The 22,202-nt window shown below is 36.9% G+C and overlaps 1 protein-coding gene across 5 annotated transcripts in view; it reads right to left on the reverse strand.

Moving 5' to 3' along the window:
- The window catches only part of LOC112557425 (calmodulin-binding transcription activator 1-like), a 39,361-nt gene that overhangs the window by 8,567 nt on the left and 8,592 nt on the right, over nt 1-22,202 (reverse strand). Inside the window, exons 10-24 of one of the 5 annotated variants that reach the window (XR_003097953.1) lie at nt 20,989-21,115; nt 20,287-20,493; nt 19,865-19,959; nt 19,322-19,497; nt 18,952-19,027; nt 17,125-17,322; nt 16,700-16,927; nt 16,005-16,317; nt 15,096-15,173; nt 14,730-14,970; nt 14,349-14,530; nt 13,873-14,018; nt 13,322-13,497; nt 10,932-11,009; nt 2,860-2,970 (exon numbers count right to left, since the gene is read on the reverse strand). Coding sequence is in view for 4 of the 5 variants with exons in the window: in XM_025227257.1 (XP_025083042.1) it covers nt 10,880-11,009; nt 13,322-13,497; nt 13,873-14,018; nt 14,349-14,530; nt 14,730-14,970; nt 15,096-15,173; nt 16,005-16,317; nt 16,700-16,927; nt 17,125-17,322; nt 18,952-19,027; nt 19,322-19,497; nt 19,865-19,959; nt 20,287-20,493; nt 20,989-21,115 (2,373 nt within the window). In the remaining variant the exon portion in view is untranslated. The other 4 variants (XM_025227256.1, XM_025227258.1, XM_025227257.1 and 1 more) reach the window with 4 other exon arrangements.

The following is a 22,202-nucleotide window of genomic DNA, read 5'->3' on the forward strand; positions in this document are numbered from 1 at the left end:
AAGGCTTATGAAGACTATCTCTATGGTAAAGATATCCATTAAGCATATTTTTCTTCCTTGGGGTATGAAAGACTTATAAACCATTGATCACAAACATCCTGAATGTGAAAAGAGTACAAATGTACAAATCTGCTGTCCCTTATCTCCTATGTCAACCTTCGCAAACTCTCAATTGCTCTTAAATTTACTTGCCATGAACTATCACTTCTACATTTTTTGCTTGAAAGGGATACGGACAGCACAATGGTTAAAGTGTTGATACCAAAAGATGCAGTCATCTGGTTCAACACAAATGCAGTGCAGCAGACTTTCTTCAGTTGACTCTGCTGTAGAATGGGCACTCAACCTCTTAAAAATGGTTGGTAATGGTATTACAGGAAAGGAAATTAACACCTTCCTCACAAAAATGCCTGCCATGAGAAATGTTCTGTCTCTAACACCTTGCTCACATGATTACCTTTACCTTTATACTCTACAATCAAGAAGGCTGAGTACTCCATTATCAGTCATGAAGCAAAATTTTATCCAGTTTTGTTACATGACTTTCTTCAGAAATGTGTTCTTTTCTTATTAGCATTATGCAGTATCTGGATTCATGGAAAATGCTAAATTGGACATAAATCATTGGCACAGCTATTTTGAATCATGTCTGTAGAAAACTTTGGGTTATCAGAACGATTATTTCTTACAATCTCTTACATCTAAAAAACAACTTATAAAGGCCCCTATGTTTGCGGACTCCTCCATGAAAGAAAATGAACTGTGTCGTGTAAGCAGATCCACTGGACAAAAATAAATGTGTCAAGTGATGCTGACGTAGGGTCAGCAGCTTTGCCACAGTTCAGAGACATTGCTTGACAATACAATATGGCAGTCTAGTTAAGCTGCATTAGACCTGTACTTTAGATACAACTGTAAGTAAATGATCACCTTGCTCAAACATGATTCAGAATACTAGTATCTATCACTTAAAACTAACGCGCCATTTGACTTGCCTTTCCCATTAAATGATTGAGAAACAGCATCATCGCACAATGGAATTGTTCAGCACATTTTGATTGATGTTTGTTTTCCTCCAGATATAAATATACAAAGAAGTGCACATGAAAAGTATGATTGATGCACATGAACTGAGACCAAATTAATACACCCAAGCAAGATAGCTTCCTTGAAACTGGTTCAAGTTCTAATGGGACTGAAATTTAGAACCTCAATTCAGTTAATTATTTTTTTAAAATAAAAATGAGTGACAACATAAACATAACAGCCACAAACAACTATTAATAATAATGATCATAATAACCAGGAGACTTGATGAGTGCTGTACAACAGCCAAAGCTTGGCTTACTGCACTTTACAAAAAAGACAAACAAGACATGTGCATAGGTCAATACCTACTGAAACACGCATACTTGTGTGCATGAGCGCACACACACAGAGTGTAGGCAATCAAACACCATTAAGAAAAGTTCCACTGCAGAAAGTAAACGAAACAAGTCAGGCAAGCATAATGGACATTTAACTTTAAAAATACACACAGAGAGAAAAAAAGAGGGAGTAGACACATTTGCCATATCTCATAACAGCAGAACACTTTTTGCTCTTCTTTCTGTGTGTGTTTGCACACACATTCTTTCATTTTGGTGATTCAGCAAATACAGTTGTATCACTGGAAGGCACCCCCTTAAGGTTGAGATGAGAACTGAACCCACTACAAATGCTTCTTAAGGTCTTGTGAACAGATTTATCTGGGTGCATTTATGGATATATTTACCTTTTTTTTACCTTACCACACAATATTTACTACATTCTTACAACACAAAAAAGAGGGACAAAAAGAGAATGAGAAATGAGAGAAGGGTAGGGAGACAGACTTTGTTAGTAGATTGACAAAGCAAAATACTTTGACAAGAACATTGCAATGACAACACAGTTTATAACACTATACTATAGTATGAAATAATTGGAAGAAAACATTAAGAAGCATCACACGATATTTTTTGAAAAATGTGAACAGAAAGCAGAAGCACAAGTTAAGCTTGCAAGCCAAGATTCACTCATTAATGAACAAAAAAAAACCAAAAAACAACCTCCCCCCCACCCACCCAAAAAAAAACCCAAAAAAGAAAAACAAACCACACAAACAAAAAAGAAAATTTTAAAAATCCAAATGCAAATGTGCACACATTACTGATGACACTTCAAGATGCCAACAATATGATAAACATATTCTTCATGGGATCCACCACCAAACCTGGTGAAATTGATGTTTTATGTCAAGCCAGTAACTAAGGCTATATCATGGCAAAACAGCCACCTAACCAGGAAATCTAGAAATAAGGTTTCCATGACGCACCCATATGTAGGTAATATTCTGGATGTTAAAGCAATGAAAGTGAAGATAAGTGGACAAACGAAAATCACCAGACAATTTTCTTCCAGATGGCCAAAGTTTTCCTAAGTTTGAAAAAAAAAAACCCAACAACCCACCAAAGCCAACAACCAATTCTAAAAATTACCAAGAACATGAAGCTGATCTTTCACATTTTCAAACATAAGTAGTTGCATTTCTAAAATGGCATATACAGGAAGTGTCACCAATAATGCATGCAAACATTTCACACATGATATACCATACACATGTATGCTTCTGCAAAGACTTTAATTTATACAAATTCTGGTCAATTCCTGATCAAACAATGGGAAATGAAGATTAGATTTGTAGCTAGGAAGAGAAGGATGGAGTGCCTGCACATATAATGCCCATTTTAACTGACAGAAACATTTGTACATGCATGCATCTATATATCAGCATGCCTTGAAGAGAGAAAATAGCATCTGCTGCTACTGAAAAACTACCACTGATGCTTTCACCATGACTTTTGCAAAGAAACAGCAGGCAGCAAGCAGGAGAGAGGAAAGCGGTGTCTGTACCTGTGATCAGCCTAGACAAGGATCTGTGCCATTTTCCTGCAAACACATCACATCATGCAACATGCACCTGGATCTGCTCATGCACATTTACAATCATGACCAGAGCTTTACTAGCAACAAGACACTAGTCAAGGTCATTCATCCACCATCCAGGTTTAGAGATGCATAATGTGCATAAAGTGCCTGTCTGCTAAGTGTGCCATTTCTGATATTTAAAAATACTACACACAAAAATAAACAAAGGTTCAAGAAAAAAAATATGAGATCAAGTGTGAAGAGTATTAAATCCTTTGCTGACATTCAGTGCACAAATGCGTGGGCCCAGTTTATAATTCCAAATGTACAGAGTGGTCAGGATGCTACAATGTAATGACTGTGCAACAACTGATGTTAAAACTAAAGAACCCACAGCACACTTTAAGGATTATTTGCCATGCATTTTATCCCTTTAGAAAAATTAAAAATCTAATCAAATATGCTTTGTTTTACTTGAAAGCAACAGAAAATTAGTCTGCTGAGTACCATGTTGGAGAAGTCTGTTGTATAAAAACAGTTTCCTATATTTAATGATTGCATAAAGGTGCTTATTTTTTATATTAAATTTGTTTAAATTTTGACATTCTTTTTCTATATCACTGCTTTGTGAGACCCTTTTTTTAAATCATATCTGATCACAGATTTCAGATCTATTCACTTATGCTATTTCAACCAGATTTATTTTACTAGAATAGTGGGGGGGGGGGGAAATTGGTGTTTTACGCTGTGCCAGCAACTGAGGCTATATTACGGCAAGCAGTCAGCCCTGTAAACAGATGCCACGTGCAGAGAAAGAACAGCGTGCCAGAGACGAGAAATGAACTCTGGGCAGCCAACCTTCAGTGTATTGGTGACAGGCGCTAACCGTTGCGCCATCGGACCGCTTTTTACTAGAAGGGAACAAAATTGTCGTGCAAAATAACTTCACAGACATTTTCTTCGTTTTTGTGTGTGAATTATTGTAGTTTTATTAGCATTTCTGTTTGAAAACAATAAGCTTTTTTAATTGAACTGTACAACATATTTTTGTATATATGGAGGTATGGTGAGTGCTTGATAAGCTATTGCTGTGATTGGGCTTAAAAGATGAAGATTGAAAGATGGTGATATGAACAGCTAAATCTTTGTCTGATGATTATTCTAAGGTTGTACATACAACTCTTGTATCAACAATGCACGAATATATCTTCATTCTGAAAGTAATGTTCCATTCAGCCATGGACTAGTGCTGACTGGAATCTACTGCATGTAATTTATTTGTGGTATATTATTATATATCTTGGGCAATAGGAGCTATTTAATTCTTAACAGTTTTAGATTTTTTGAACAAGAGGCAAGTAAATGTGATTTTTTTTAAACTATACATCTTCTACCAATAACTTATTGATGGGGTTGTGTTATATTCAAAGCTAGAAATACTATAACCTTTAAATGCCAGCAAAACCATTTTAACAGAATTATGGTGTCTGAGAAAATATTCTTTCATGTAGCCCCACATCATTGCTAAACACTTTTGTGTGTGGTTGGGTAAAATCCAAAATATGGATAGTGCAAATGATAGTAAGAAAAACTACCAATGAAACAACAGGGTCATTGACTTAACTCTGTGCTAAAAGCCTGATACAGAAAAGACATAAATAACAATATGCCTAATTATAAAAGTAATCTGCAATAACAAATAATTTGTACATACAATAGACAATCAGATTCACAAAAATCCATTTAACACAAGCATGGATGGTCAGTAATACACTATCATTAATTTACTGAACCAAATGTAGGCATACAAAAATGCAGAGGACAAAAAATGGGAAACACTGCATAGTTTGGGCACTACATGTTCACGGTTTGTGCAGAACATCTCAAAAAAGTTGTGAACAAATACACAAAAATTTCAGTCACAACACGGGCTGTAATAAACCTACCCTAATGATATGCAATAGATTCCATAGCTCTCTGAGTGCCCATGAGAGAAAACAAATGTAAAGGTTAGTCATGAGAAATGCGACACCTTTCTTCAAGGACTGTTTTAATGAAAATGTATCATCAGTGTATGTTACAAATGTATCTTTGAATAACCTATGCTACTGTCATGCTCAGTCTTGATAAAATATAGTAAAATTTAGAAAGGGAGACCATCTTGTTCTATACCCATTTCCTCTCTGACTTTCTCCTATACCAGTGGTTCTCAAAGACACGTCAGGTAGTCCACGGCTGACAGTCATCAAAGTGATGTTTAAATCGCCAGATATGCTAGTCTAGTATTGGTCTCATGTGTTTTAATTTTATTGATGGATAAATGCTCATTCACATAAAACGCTTGCTTTATGTCTTTATATCACAGCGTGAGCATTGCATCATTTAACTATCTGTTATCCTGAGTGATGAGTGCACTTCCTTATTTTTTATTTTTTATGTGTACTTTGCGAAGTATATAATTTTACGTAAACTTATTACTTTACTACTGTCACAAAAGTACATTTTTTTTTAATTGTAATGAAATGCTGCAATTTAAATTTGAAATTCACGGTACAGAGCCTTGGTGGTCTGCCATACTTTTTACTTTAGTAAAATGGTCTGTGGTCCGAGATACTTTGAGAACCACTGTCCTATACCACTCCCCATATGTGGGTATCCCTCTCCTTCTGCCAACAACTTATCTGGTGTCCATAAACTAGTTCTCACTTCACCAATATCAATGAACAATTTAATATAAAATTTCTTACGATGGCTTATAATAAAATCACAAAGCTGAATCACATTCCAAGAATATATGCAGGTCATGACCTCAGAACAGCCATGGGTTTCCACAGCTACAGAAGAGAGTTACATACACTAATGGATAATTTGAGCAAACATGTCAGCGTGCAAGTGTGTTGATATAAAAAAAGATACAGAATGCCTGATTACTAATTAGCTATCTTGGAATGTGACCTTCATATTAAAAAAAAAAATCACTTAGGTGCACATGAAATTGTTCAGCTTAAAGAGATTATAAAAGTAAACAAGAAGTAAGAGGAGGCAAAATCAAATTCAGATTCAGAAATGAAAAAGAAATCATTTTTTTCTACATTAAATGATCCCAACACAACACTTTCTTGGAAATCCACACATACACACACAAATGTTTAAGACACTAGAACACAGAATATAGATTAATCAGACAGTCTAGTTCTGTAGGCAGTGAAAATTCATGAAGGTTTTGGCAATAACTTGAATAGCTTTTAAAAACACCGTCTCCACAATGAGTAATATCCCCAAGTGTTACTTCAGTGTTTTCTAAATGTTCAGTATTAGGATGCTCAAGATTCTTGATTTTTATTTCCCCTTCTCCATCACTGTCTTCATCTGCCGTGCTTTGATCATCAACTGTTCAACTCCGTTTGGAAGTGGTTCACCTATAGTTATGCTAGAGCTCCCTTTTCACACTGATCATACTTGTTTAAAAATTATTGATTTCTACCATTTTATATTAAGAAGATTCAAAAAATGAAAAATATAACAGACCCTCAATATATTCCTTAGCACTGCTCATCAGCATCTTTCCCTTGAATAATCTGTTTCAGATTCATGCATTCATAGACTAGTACAGGGTTCCCAGGGATCAGGGATGGTGCCAAAAAAGGACCTTAAAAGGACCTTAAAAGGACCTTTCATGCATTCGAAAGGACCTAAGTGACAGTCATCAATGCTTAAGTTTTTCTCTTGTGTGGTCGGAAAGATGTATTATTTATGAATCTGTGGTCTTCTCTATGTTTCTCAAATACATGTATTTCTAGTAATAATAATCAAAGAGTTAATTTTGATGCCTGTCTGCCATATTTAGATTAGATAACTTAAAAAGTGTCCTTAGCGCGCTGATAACATACACCGTTAATGTTCCAAGTTTTCTAGAAATCTAAGTAATAATAATTGCAAAACCTGAAAGCCATTCTTTGGTGTAATACAAAAGTCAGTTCACGTGTCTCTCTCTCGCACACACACTCTAATGGGAAGAGAGAGATAGAAATAGAGCTATGCACAGTAGTACTAGAAGATCAAAGTTCAAGAAAGAGTAAGTTTCTAAAGAACTTTTGAAAAAAAGAGCGTTTTTTGCGAATACGGAAGGGCAACTAGTGTTGTACAGATGTGTAGACCAAACATTTTCTTGTGACTACAAGGAATGCCAAGGATTGGAGGATCAGATGAGGAATGAAAAGAGTGTGATCCTAATGCTAAACCAAAGATGGAATGAGTCGAAACTGTCAAGCATTACAGCCCATTTATTTTTAACCTTGAGATATTATTTAAGCATTCTTATTACACATACATGTAACACATGCAAACATATACATAAACAGCATGATATACTAATACACATAAGATTAAGATTACAAAATGACAAAGCAATCCATCTACTATAAGCAAAAGTTTCATTGATGAAATTCAATTCTTTGTCACCCCTACAGCTTTACCAATACTAAACAATACAATTTCTTTACACAACCTAATTTCCTCTAAATAGTTCTGGTTTTTTAACATGTTCCATAGCATACATGTACAGAATTGTGCAGGCTTATTTAAACTGAAATAAACATTAATTCTGAATGTCACAATTCAACACCTTTTAATTTCTTCCTGTAATCTATCAATGTCTGACTGAATCTTTGTTATCTCCTTCTTCTTGTCTTTGGCTAACAAACGCATGTTGTTAGATCTTTCAATAAGTGAAAACTTTTTTGCTCTTCAGCCTGGAAACTATGTCTGTCAGCCAGTTCCAGCAGGTGTCGTTCTTCGGCACTGGTGGTCTTTAGCCTTTTTGTGAGTATTACCAGCTCATCTCCTAATCTCTTTCTGTGGACCTGCTTTTCTTCTGTTTCCTTCTGCTGCTTCTGCTCAGAGAGGTAACGTTCATACCTGCCATAGGCACTAGAAGCGGATATCATCAGTGGTTTGGAGATCTCAACATTTTCCACCCTCCCACACTGTGAATATGATCAAGAATTACTCTGCGTGCTTTTAGTGCAGTCTGACTAAGATTGTCAGCTACTGTTTCTTTGTTGAATGAAAATCCTCTTTCCACTGTAGCTTGACCATGAGAGAGTAGGAGTAACTGTCTGACAACAGACCACAACACCTGAAACTCTGCTTTTCCAGCAAGGGCATCATAAAACCAACTATCCAGTCTTTGTGTCATAGGGTCAAAAGCCTTACTACCACACTCACCTGCAGAACTGTCAAGAAATTACGGAACTCTGACAATACCTTGTCACAAGTCACATCATCAAACCTTTTCACACCTTGGCAATACAACAAAACCTTTTTCATTTTTTGTATTGATTTGTCTTTTTCCCCCATGGTCTTTGGGTTTAAGAAAGTTATGTTTCTCACTAGGTGTACTTCAGTGGAGATTTATCCTGCAATTTTAGAACAACTGCTTTCAAAAAATCTCTGCATTCAGCTCTGAAGGCCATGAGAGTTCCATCGTTTACTGATGACTGTTTCTTAGCTACAGCCAGTAGTCTATCAACCCTGAAGCCAAGTTCGATCATGCTCAGATTGACATGGTTAGAAACTGTTGCATATATCAACCTGCACAAGTTGGAGGGCAGTTTCACATTTATTAAGTACATTTGACTTGATAAATTTGTGCATCAGATTTTTCATAATGTCATGTAAGTCTAAACAAAGGAAAGGAAGAAGAGGCTGATCAGCTTGGTATTTTCTCAAAAAAGGTTCAAGTATACTGGCAATTAAACTAAAGAAAGCCAGACGACATGAAAGCAAAGGGGTAGATAAGACTCCAGCTTTTACAATATCAAAAGATTTGTTCTTTGGCAATGTTATTTTTTTCTCCATTGCAGCTTTGACAAATTTTTCCAAGTATGGAAGCATAACAATTGCTTTTTCAGCAACAGAATTGTTTTCAAGCCATCGGTGAGCACAGAACTTGGCTGGAAAAGATGTGGAACCAGTTACTTTTATATAATCTTCTCTTCTGGCTGGGCTGTCTCTGAACAAGATATAAGCAGATGTAAGAAATGACTCAAGCTCCCATTGAGAAGCCTCGCACCCACGCCTAAATGCATTGTGCATAACATGGAGTCCACAGCTGCCCACATTTAACAAACCAACATTGTGATTGGTAATCATGTCGTTATTAATTTTCTCAAGAAGGTTTAGGTTTACAGAAGGTCCATCCATAGAAATTTGAAGTAAATTAGCTTGCTTGAAGTTTGATTCGCTAATTACCTTACTGAACTTTTGTTGAAGGTCTATGGCCGCGGAATGACCCAAAAATTCCGAGGTCAGGTAATGAGTCCTTACAGCATTGTCACTCCAGTAACGAACATGGAAATCCAGCTGTTTAGTTTGAGTCTTATGGTTAGAAGATTCATCAAACAAAAGAACATACTCAGGCGACGAATTTACACAGTCCAGAAGCAATTTCGAAAAGTGAGGAGCAAGCCCAAATGAAGTTAGATAACTGGCTTTTGTTTGACCGCACTTAAATTCTGCAGCTACTTGGCTGTCTGGGAACATAAGTCGAAACAGTTCAGCAGACTTTTCAGCAGATCTGAAACTGTAGTGTGATTCCACAATCTTGAGAGTCCACAGGATCTCTGCCTTCAATCGTTCATTGCTCATCACGAAACCTATTCAAAGAAAACATTTAAGTTACCATTATGTCTGTAAACATTATGTTCTGTCTGAATAAAAGACAGGTTTCAAAAAGCAATAATTAATGACATGATAATATAAATAATACTAAACTAAGTTAAAGTATAAAGATGGCAGCATAGTTGAAAATGAAAGTTATTTTCAGCTAACTGATTTAGCTTTAATGTTAAATTGTTTGATTTTAAAAATCCAAAAAATAATGTATTTGCTGGTAAAATAGGATAATAAGCATACATTATTAATTATACTTTCTTTTTAATCTTTCCTGATCAGATGCCAAAAATTCAGATCAATTTTCTGCAGCAAAGCTGTAGTAAGATTCGTGATTGTATAAAACTCTATTTGTAGTTCGAATCATGAGAAAATGAAAATCTCAACTTTTTAATTTAAATAATTCTTTGCTATTTACTGATCTTTAAGCTATTGGCTTCACCGTAAATTAGACGATAGGCTTAATAAAGAGTGGAAAAAAACCGCAAAATGTTATGCACGCTTTAATTTAATGTGTTTTTCTAAGTACCCACATCGTTAACTAAATGAATCGCTAAAGATAAATAATTGTCAACTTACTGGACACACTTGCAGAGCTGGTCGGTGCCGTCTGATTTTGAGCGGGCTGTGGATGTTCTCGATGACGAAAGTAATCAGTTACACAAAAGCGCGCATCTTTCAGAAATACTTTTATTTGCCTTTGGTGTCTTTCGGTAACCATGTGCTGTTTCAGAACACTTTCGCCCATTGATGAAAGATTCAGAGATATTTTGCAGGCAGCACATCGTGCCAAATGTTTATTGCTCGAGTCTTTTATTAACCAATCTTTATACTTGTCTTCCTTTAGCCACTTCTCCTGAAAAGAGCACTTCCCCGGCATCTTTCAAATTGTTAAGCAGACAAAGAAATGTGGTCGACACGACGAGAGTGAACTCGCGAAAGGCCGAAACGGACGTTCCCGCCGCGAGCGAGACTGGGTAGTCATGTGATTAAAATAGCAATGCAGCGAAAAATCGTCGGTATTTTGCGCCAAAGTCTACTCCGGAAATAAATTTGTTGTAATATTTTATCGATAAAAGGACTTAAAAGGGTCACAGAGAAAATGTAAGGACCTGTGTGAGAATTTGAAAGGACCGCATGGCAAATAAAAGGACTTAAAAGGCCTTTTGGCGAAAATTCAATATAAAAGGACTTAAAAGGACCTTGCAAGGACCTGGGAACCCTGTAGTATCACAATGCCCTTCACCTTTAGCAGACTTTATGTAAAGGTTATCATCTGGGTCATCAAAAAGAAATAAAAAACACAATACCTGTCAGGTGCATCTGGTGTTGCTCCAATGGCTGTTGCTCCCTCCTTGCCATCCAGAGACTTGCGCTGATAGTGACTCCTGAAAACAATACAAGGCAGCCTGAGTTAATAGATAAAACAAACGTGCTGCAGCAACTTCCTATATGATGCTACAAACTATTTACACTAATGATGTATACTGCTGTATCCATTTTCAATTTCAGGGGACTCATACACTAAACTAAATCTGGCAAGATCCAGTAAATAACCTGATCTTAAAATGATAAAACTAAATTTCAAGGTTAACATTAAATAAATGAATCAAATAAATTTGTTTGGTTCTTCTTGGACTATCTTTTAAAAACTGATGGTTTTTTTTTTGGCATATTATGTAGCTACTGAGTTCCTATAAACCTGCTCCTTCTTATGAAAGGAGCTTTCTGTGAACATGAGATGCTCTCACTCAGTCTGCTCCAGGCTATTTAAATCTTGAACACCTCATCATGGACATGGCAAATCTCAGTGAAACCTTCTGACCTGCATGTAGCTTTCAACAGTGTAAACTATGAGAATCTTCAGTAGTTTGAAGGTCACTGGTTTAAGACCTGCTTGGCCCATGGCTGGAAAACTCCCACCTACCTACCACCTGCTTTCCAGCAGAAAAGGGAAGCTAGTTAAGCAGGAAAAAGCCAAGTTGGCAGAGGTTTGGGTTCTACCTTTCATCCTCCCATGTTTCAGATACAGTGAACTCTCCCTTATGTTCATTATCCCACTGGTACTCTTTGCCTGTACTTCCACAGAAAAAGCACGGTTGGACATTTTGGACAGACCTACACAATGGGAGGATTTTGTGGTCAGGCTTTTATGGACTACCTTTGCTCTGTCAGTTTTCTATCAAATTTACAATCCCCCATCAGGATTGCAGTTAAGGGACATGTGTGTATCAGTGTGAAGGAAAGCATAGAAGTCAATGAGAGTAGTAGCCGAGAGTTTAATCCCTAAGAGTGCAAGTGAATGAGATTAGTATTCCTGCCATAACAGCGGTCCAAAATGTTTAATAAATATGTTGGTATTTGACAGATATGTTAGTGATTAATATGTGGGTGTTCTACATGTTAGCTCTTTCACACAGAAGTGCAGAGCCTGTATTAACATGAAATTTGGAGGAAAAAAACCCACTTACTCCAGAAGAATAATTTCCAAGCATGGTTGTATGTACCTTAGATGTATGTACCTTAAAGGAAGTGACTTTTACAGGAAGTTTCCTAAATTTTCTAAAACAACCCTCCTTTCACTGCAAGTCGACACATGCCAAGTGATTACAACAAAGGAAGCATTCAAGCTCATAGGAATACTTTATCGTCCAGCTAGCTTTAAAGTGAAGATGAAAGTGAAAACAGCATCGACAATTCTTCTGAAGAAGATTTAGACATTGAAAATAGCAACAATGACTCTCAATTGGTGCATGGTGAGCACACGGATGATGGCGAAGAGAGGGGTGAAGAGGAGATGGAAATCAGTGAAGACTGAGATCATCCTGCTTCTGAAATCAACAATAATAGCAACATCAACAAGATATTTCAGATTCAGATGGTGATTTCAACAGCAGCTGGTGCAAACTTCTCCAAGGATTTCTACCAAAATCCAATTTTATTGCTTTACCTGGCTTAAAGGGCTTGCTGAAACTACCTACCTGGTAAGACTGTAGACTTACTGATCTGTACCACTTGTTTATAGATCAAGATACGGTCAGATCCATAAAGCAACAAACAAATCTTTCGTCACCATGAGTAATGTCCATTCATTTCTACTTGATGTATGACCATTTAAATCAACCACCTGCAGAACAAGACTGTTAAATGGAAATGACCCACAGTTCCCCTAATGAAAAAAAAAAATTCAAACTTTTGTTGGATTTACCTCATTCTGTTCAACTTTCCAAAAAAGTACACTTTCAAGATTATTTCAGGTAGGAACAGTTGATTTTGGCTGATTTTATACTTTTCTTTCATGTCTATTTTGTCATTCTATTTTGTTTAGTTTTTTAAAGTACTTTTTGGGAAAGTAGGGTATTTTCATGCAAAAGGTATAAAAGAAAGAAGTCGTAAGTCAGTAGAAATTCAACCCCACAGCAAACACCTCCCACGTCCAAAGAATAAACACTCACGCACCGAGATATCACACTTTTATAAAAATAAATTACTGTAATTTTAATTAACTGAAACAATATGAATAGTGGTTATTTAGTGATAGGCTGTGCAATTTCTGCAAGGATCAATAAAGTATTATCATTCCTAAGTACATAAGCTGTAAAGGCAAGTCAGGGAATGCATTTCTCACCCTGACTAAATTAATAAGGATGTTCTGCAGTAAATCTGTACATCAAGTTTCCTCCTTACCCTAGAAGCCTACCTGTAACGCTGCTGAATGATGACTGACTGATTGCGTCCTTTCTTAAGACGCTCTGACTCTCTCCGTACACCCTGCATACTGCCACCCGGATTCTTCTTGCGTTTCTGAGCAGAGTAGCTGCGAAACTGATTTTGTATTAAAACTGCTGCTTGTGTCATCTTCTTGTAGTAGGCATACTGAAACAATGTAAGAATGCAAAAGTGGGAAGAAATAATCATTGCTACAAGCTTGGAAGACTCACCCATTCAACATTCATTCCTTGACTGGTACCAACTAACAAATGATTATTCTGGTTTGCTGGGACTGGCTGTTGGAGAGAACAACTGGACAAACAAAGCTGCTTAGGAATGTCTTGAGCAGTTGTGAGCAGGTCCTGCATGGAACAACTGGTCCAATCCTTAAGTTTTCCAGCTAATTTTTTAGAATCAGCTACCCTCCAAGGTACCCTGAAAGACTGATCATAAGCTATCTCTTGAGATCCTAAAAATATAGCGCTGTACGCCCTTTCTATATTTTCTATGTTTCTAAACCTTGAGCCAGGGAAGTCTCACCTGCTTATATCGCCTGTAATAGCTTTGGATCAGAACAGCTGCCTCAATTTCCTTCTGATGCTGCTGTTGTTGTTGCTTGTCACGGTAATGGCGATAAGCATTCTGAATTACCTTTGCTGCCTCATAAAGCTTCCGCTGTTCTTGATCTGCAACAATCACCACAAATGCTTGTTATCTAGGAGCTTGTGAATAGGTCTTCCTCAAAGTGAGAGGTGAGTGGAGTCTTCACAGAAGTGGAGAGTCAATGCCTGTCTGTACTCTACTGTCTATCATTTGTCCAGTCCTAACCTAATTTTGCAGAAGTATTCCTTTTGTTTAGGCGTAGGTCAGAAAGTTTATTAAGGTGGTGATTGTTGTAGGATTAAAGGTATGCAGGCAAGCTATGTTTGTAAGAAAAATAAAAAGTAATCAGGATGGAAAATACCAGTATTATAATAAACAATTTTCTATGTGACCTCACTACACCTTGTGAGTACCTGATAAAGTGAGCTGAGAGAAGTCTTTCTCCATGTAGGTAGCTGGGGCATTGAAGTACTCAGTAAACTCTGCAGTTGTAGGTGGGGGTGAGTCCAAAGCAAAGCTGTATGGACTGTATGGACTTGGCAGACATGTTGAGTCAGGACTCAAAGATGATGCTGGTGTTCCAAAGTCTGTGTATCTGTGGAATTCATTACAACAAAAATGTTAAAAAAAAACTCTTCCAGCTATACACACTGATACTGATTTATATTTTGGAGTTTAAAAACAATATATTGCACATGAACAAGCAAATAAGGTCAGGAAAATTTTACACAAGCTACTGGAATCACATTAACATTCTGAAATACTGGGTGATTCAATAGCTGTATTACATTTACCTATATTCATCAAAAGCCAGGCTATCAGTCATGGGGGTTGAAATACCAGAGTCATCCCCAAAGGATGAGGAAGAAGGACGAGGAGAACCCTGTGAGGGAACTGAGGAACTGTGAGATTCAGAGCGAGTTCTATTGATGCTTCCATCTTCTTCCTCCTCTGTTTTAGAAGGGGAAAGTTTGATACGTTCAGGTATTGCTGCAATGATCTGATTGGCCAGAGTCACCATCTGGTGCTTGGAGTCTTGTTGTGATCAGACAGAAAAATAGTTAAGTCAAAATCATTATCATACAAACATAAAAGCAAAATCACAGTGTTGGTATCCATAAAATGACTTATAAACCAGTATAATGGAAGGCATAACATACCATCTTGCTTGTCTTGCTCATCATCAGAAACATGTTCAACATCAATGAAAGGGCTATCACTTCTAACAGAGGTATCATCTGAAAGAGAGTATAATCAGTGCATTTATCTTGTACAAGTAGAAATTCTAGACTGAGAAGTCACAAAAGGACAAAACTTAAGAGTCAATAATGACGATGTTTCTTCAGCTACTGTATTTGGAAGGCTCTTATGTAAAGTATATCCCACTAGACATTGCTGAATGTGATAAAATAGCCAACCTTGCTTGCTAAGATCAGCAAAACTAGAGCAGTGTCATGACCACAGCACCTCCCCCACCCCATCCTTATTTGGATGCTAGCCTGTCACAGCAAATGTAGTTACCTGTGTACTTTAGAGTAAACTTGACCCAGCCCACAGATTTTGTCTCTGCAAAGTTCACAAATCTGTGGCTCTTGAAAAGATCATTAGTAGGGTCTTGCTATCAACTGTATTTGTCAAATAGCCTTTGTTCTCTGCCTGCTGACCTTATAGCAGTCAGCATTAAGCATAAAAATAGCCCAAATAAAAAAAACGTGTTTCTTGCATGACCACTGCTTATAAATACTGGACGCTGAAAATTATAGTCAATGCAGATCAGATTGACAGAGAATCTTTTCACACACATGCATATGATGCTTATATGTAAGAGAACAAGAATGCATCCAAGGTTACAACAGTTCCACGATCTCATAATAATAATGTATGTTACAAATGTTATTATCACAAAAAATTGCTTCCCACCTGCCCCACTTATCAACCTCTTTAAGCAGATGAATATGGCATCAAGTTCCAACATAAAAAATGCTTCATTAACAAGGACTGATTAAAATTCTTAAAATAAAAAAATGCACAAAATTCCTGTTGCATAAATACAGCAACTAAACACTGACCAGTATCCATTGGAAATTGGCCTGGGTCATGTGGCAAGAGGAAGGTGTGGTCTGCCCTGCCAGCTTTTCTCTTCACCCCTAGCATGTTGTCACTCTCCAAGAAAAAGTTGAATGATGGTGCTTTCTGCAAGTCAGGTACCAGCTCCTCAGACTTGGACTTTATGGGAAAGCGTGGCTCGGAAGATGTGTCTCGAGTGTGGTATGCTGGATGGTCCATTATATTAGCAGAATCAGTCTCATGTGTCAAAATGTCAACAGAGTAGCGTTTACTCAGACCATGTGGTGAAACTGACGATGTGCTTGGGCTGATTACCTGTCATTGGAAAGACCCAAAGTGTGTGACCTGTGCCTTCAACATCTAATTAAAAAAAAAAAATCCAAAAGCAGTCTTTATTTCTTACGTTATTTTTTTAAACTTGTTCTTTCTGCAACTCTTTTTCTGTTCCAAAGGCTGCTACACAATAATGTAATTATCTAGAAAAAAAACTGCTTCTCATTAGCCCCTCTTTACAGCTACTACTGCACCATCAACCCATACATAAACTTAAACTAATCCTGTTGAAGCATCATGCCTTTCTATTGTCACATGTCAGAAGAGTAGAAGTATTCATAAGACCATATTTTTGGTCTTGAGGGCAAGAATGCAAGAAAAGTGCGCCAACCCTACATTTTTACAATCTGTTGTGAAGACCTACTTGTTCACTCAGGCGTCGAACTAGCTTCCCATGATTCTGCATCGCTTGTGGTGGATGGTGTGGAGTGGTTGCCTGAGACATCTGCATGGTTGATGCTAGTTCCAGGTTATGAATTCCTGCCATTTCTGGAGGTTCTACTTTCACTATTTCTGGTGACATTGGCTGATGAACCATTTCAAGGTCTTGGTGACATGGGGAAGATGGTGCCTCTATGCTCTGACATCTGACCTGTGAATAAATAAAGATATCTTCAGCTTGCAGATCCCATAATCTCTGCTATAATCTTGCTAGAATGAGATGGGGAACAAAATATAGATGACAGACACAAATGTTGTTAATTCCACCACTCACATGTTGAATCACTTCTGATTACAAAGACTCAGTAACAACCAAGATCAAATAGTGATGCCTGCAAAAAAGCCAACCTTGGCTGGTGCTGGAGCAGGGGCCTTGAAGTGTGCTTGTTCCAGTTGCTCCAACTGGGTGGCAAGGTTGTGGTGACCTCTCTGGTGAGCCACAGCAAGTGGGAGGTGACCATCCTTGTTGCATACACGTAGCGGCCCTGAATTCCAATGATACAATGTCAAAGCTGCATCTGTTTGCCCTTTTGCACATGCCCACATCTGTAAACAGAAGAGTAAAATGAACTGCTGTTGCTCTTCTGAAAATAAAAAGATATTTTAGACTCCTTTATCCTCCTTTTCACTTTTTTTGGGAGTGTCATTCAAAATCTCTGTATCGTTACTCTGTACCTCTTTTGTCTCAGGTATTTCAATCCCTGTAAAGATAGAATCTGGCTTGTATTTCCTGGCAAATCAATATATTACGAGCATCAAAATCGTACTACTGCACAGATGCAGAGCTAATGATAAAAGGTTATGAAAAGGATGTGCTATAACATGATATGCAGGAATATTAAATAAGTTACCTTGTATTTAAAAAAAGAAAAAGCATGCATCTTTTCCCTGTGTTTTTCCCTCATTCAAGTGACCTGTTATGCTTGCAGGCATTAACTGGTGCACATCTTTATTATAAATTAGACAGGATAGCTAACTTCCCTCTGGTTGACTTCTATAGTTAACTTTTCCAGATATGATTTTGATTTTATTGTCCCCTTTTAGCCTATCACTTCATTTGAATCCAAATTATTCATATGCAGCATCAGTTTAGCAAAAATTGTGAAACACTTCTGCTTTTGACGTTCTCTTTCCTATCTTGACAGGCTGACAGCTCATATTTAATAACAATGGCACAAAATTTCAAGTCAAGCTACTACACAACTCATTCACTTGCTCCCTCCACCTTATCTCTTGCTCTCACATAGAATACTCTTTCAAGTTACGACGCCAAGTTTGCACTGCACTTCTTATGCCTAGTATTTTTTTGGGTGTAGCTACTAGCAACATCTTAGAACAGAGAAATAAACATTCTGGGGCAGTATACACCAAAGAAATATAATGACTAAGCCATTCCTGCCAAATTTGATGGGGATCAGATAAACAGCATATTTTTTAAAAATAATTATCAACTGTTGCCCACCACACTCTGATTATTTTATAGGATGATACATCATATCCTGCCACTGGATGCTGTATTATAAAAATTGACAATGTGTTCCATTTTTGTTAATCTTCATGTTCTTAAAGATATGATATCCACTGCAATTCACTTATAGGGTGAGGAGGTGTTGAAGATGCCAAGTTGTTCATTTTGAATAAACTGTATATATAGCATCCCACAAACATCTCCCGAAATTCACTTTTCATTTGGAGAAGCTGCAACAACTGAAGCCAAGAATTGAAAATGGCAAAAAACAGTAATATTTAAAATTAACGTAATTAATAAAATACGTGTGTTTGGCACTTTATTTGTAAATAATTTTGTTGTGAATTTCTACTTTGTGACCTACTTCCTGAACATGAGCTATCCTATGCTGTACAGTTACCATCTTTTCATTTGAATTTAGCACAAGAAAACAAAAGATGTTTCATAAAAATCACACCATGTAAATGTTTAACAAATGCTCTTTAAAACAGTGCATCACCGATGGTTGTCTTATTGTAGGTTAATAGGTATAAATGTTTAAACACTGGTCAAATGGTCAATCACAGCCATGTGAAATGGCCAAAGCGAGCCATAGCGAGATGCCCAAAATAAGTTAATGCTCAAACAAAAGAAAAATACAAAACTCCAGACTTCTGCACATCAATCTTATAATGTGAAAAATAGTGTTTACAAAACTGTCATCTCACCAATGGTGTACAGGCATGATTGTCAACACTGTGAGCATCAACTTCATACTCCAAAGCAGGACTTGGGTTGTTACTCCTGAGAAGAAAGTATGTGCATGAACAAACACATAGGGTTAACTATGATTTAATCTATCATCCAAACTCTATTATTTAAGTAATAGTATTTTTATAACTCAGCACATTTTGAATGGTGAATGAAAATCAGCATAATGATTAACTTAATAACAGACTATTAATCCTATAATATTTTGTTTGGTGCACTTTCACATTTGGAAGAATTTCATACAAACATGCCTTATAGTTTGATTGCAATCATCCAAGCCTGTTTTTTCCTTGAATTATCTTTACAAAAGATTATTTTAAAATATACCTCCATCTGATCAGTACACTGATTAATTTAGCCAGGCCAAGAGCGGACACTAGATGGAGTAGTGTTAGCCCACCATGGCCAACCTTGGGATACATTTGGTCCAGACACCATAACTGCTTGCTTAATCCTTCAACATGTGCCACCAGGTCAGACTCCTGTATGTCGCAACTCAACACCTGATCATCATAGTTAAAAAATTTCCTTGCAAGTGATATAAAAAAAAGGTTCAACATGATAAACCTATAAAATAATAAAGATCATTTTTTTTAAATTCAGATTTTGTTCTTACTATTTATAGAGACAGATAAAGTTGCACACTTTCTACAGATCACATAGAAAAAAGACTATTTTATATTCCCCGAAAACACAAGTTCTCTTTTTAATAAGTCTGGTGAATCATTTCTTCTTGGTACTGTACCAGATGATATGGAATTTTCAAAGTGTAATAAAATGTAACTGAACTTTTATTATACCTGAAATTATTTGCCAAGACACTGTCTTGCACAACTATGAAGCTGAAGTATTATAAATCAAACTACTTACTTGATCTGAGCAAAGAGATGGGGGTTTTTCTCCTGAAATGAAGCGACGCTTAAGCTCCCCGAGACGATCAAGTAGAAGCTGCATTAGATGTTGACCTGCCAATTTCAAAGGTCATTGACATTACCACGCATTTGATGTGTGTGTACATGTGTAAGCATACCTATGATACCTTCAGGTGCAGGTACACCTATGTTGGCTTCTTCAAGTGAAACATTTACATAACAGTAACAAATTATTACATTTAACTATGCAACACTCTATCCATGTATGTTCTAAAAGATTTCTTTATGCAGGAGAAATTTTCTGAAAATTTAAAAGCAATATGGAAGATATCACTTTAGATATTGTAAATTTCATTTTTTATCTCAAGTTTTGTAATGTTAGTGGAACTAAGCAGTTTAAGCACTGCAAGATGTACTCACAGCTCATGTCAAACCAGTCTGCATGTATATGTACTTCAATCTGTTGGTGGTGCTGTTGATGCTGCCCTATCTGCTGCTGTTGTTTTTGTTGTTGTTGCTGTATTTGTTGCTGCTGAGAAGCAGGTGAGCGAAACTCAAAAGTCTCGCTACTTGAGATGACGAAACCATTCTGTGCCACTTGCAACGTAACTTGCCCAGCTTCATGAGCTAAAAGCAGCCAAAGACACAAAAATAATTTTCTGTAAGTGAAAAAAATATAAAACCCCCAAGAAACACAACTCGGATATAAAATGTTAAGAAAAATGTTTGAAGTAAATCTGAAGGTATCCATGTTTCTTTGACTTCAGAATTATAAATTTTTGCACAAGAACATTCTTTCAATAAACTTATCAAATCATAATAATAATCAGGATGCTTGTATAGCGCACATGGCCAGACTCTGCGCATTATCAGGCCATGAATATGAACTACAGCAGATAGGGGTAAAGTGTTTGACAATAGCATTCTCTCACCACACACACACATGCAGAGACAATCTTAACCATGGACAACGAAGGACTATGAAAATGATGCTACAACAACAGGTATTTCAGAAAGAAGAAAATCTTTAACGCTCTCTTGAAACTTGGATCAGGCTGAATGATTTGGACTAAGAATATTCCAACAGGTTTGAAGATTTTTTTTTTCCTGTCCACCTTGTACCTGGAGCGAAGCAGCGCAGAACACCTGGCTGAATGAGAGTGGCAGCCACATGTTTGCTTCCAAAGATGCAAGTGTATGTAGCTGATGAGACGCACCAGGGACCTGCCACTAGTATCTTTGTGTTTCCCTGGAAGCATTGGGAAATGAAGAAATTACTTCCTTTATATTTGATTTAAAACATCTTTTAGCTTAATAATAAAACACCTGAAAACAATCCTTCAGCTGCCCTTGTATGTTAACAGTAAAGATGAAGCAGTGAACACATTAATGAAAGAAAATCTCTGGATTTGTGCTGCTGCTATGCCCTCTTCTAAGGCCTTCAGTTGCCAAAGTTAACAAAAAAGCTTCTAAAGTCTATTCTAATCACTTGTAGTAATAGGTTACAATACATACTCAGCACTTACAGGAGGATCAGTATTACATGAAGACTATGATCAACACAACGGACAATTTTTGTCTTAATTTAAAAGAAAAAGCCTACAGATTTCTCACTAACATTCCAAGTTTCAATGCATTTCTTTAGTTAATATAAATTAATCCACATTTAAAAGTTGTGAACAGCATCAATCTGCAGCTCACATCTACATAGAGAATGTGCTTCCACTATTATTATTAAAACATGGAAACAATGCATGAACTAACTACTATTAGTACTATTTGTAGCATCAACCTTTTCTGATGGCACCTAAGGGACCTTTTATTGTGCATGTGCTGAATGTCTAGAAAATATAATGGATCTGATGGGAAAATGGAATACTTGATTCCTTAAACACACACAATATTTGTACTAAAGCTTGTACTTGAGAGGGTTGATTGTCCTGGTCATCACTTAAAATAAAAAACAAAACAAACTATATTATAAACATACTGTCCCATTCTTTTTTTTTTTAATTTGGTGGAAAGACATGTTTTTACAAAGCTTTAGTCTTCAGCCTAATATAAAAATGGTAAAGGTAATCCCATTGCCTTGTCAGGCTGTTGTTGGGGGGTTTTATTTTTGAGACGTTAGAGACCTCACTTTTTGGGGGGGCCAGCTTTATGCAAGGGTCTTGCCCATCTCTTCTCCCTTGCTGCCTTACCTTTCTCAGCCCTCTACAGAGTAACGTACCCATTTCCACCAGCTGGACTAGGGGAAGTTTGCTGCGCTACTTCAGTACCGAAACAGTGTGCCTCAGTTTTGATGCCAGTGCTCTAACCGCTTGGCTATCCGCTTC

The sequence above is a fragment of the Pomacea canaliculata genome, linkage group LG2, assembly GCF_003073045.1.
Source record: "Pomacea canaliculata isolate SZHN2017 linkage group LG2, ASM307304v1, whole genome shotgun sequence".
NCBI classification, from domain to species: domain Eukaryota; kingdom Metazoa; phylum Mollusca; class Gastropoda; order Architaenioglossa; family Ampullariidae; genus Pomacea; species Pomacea canaliculata.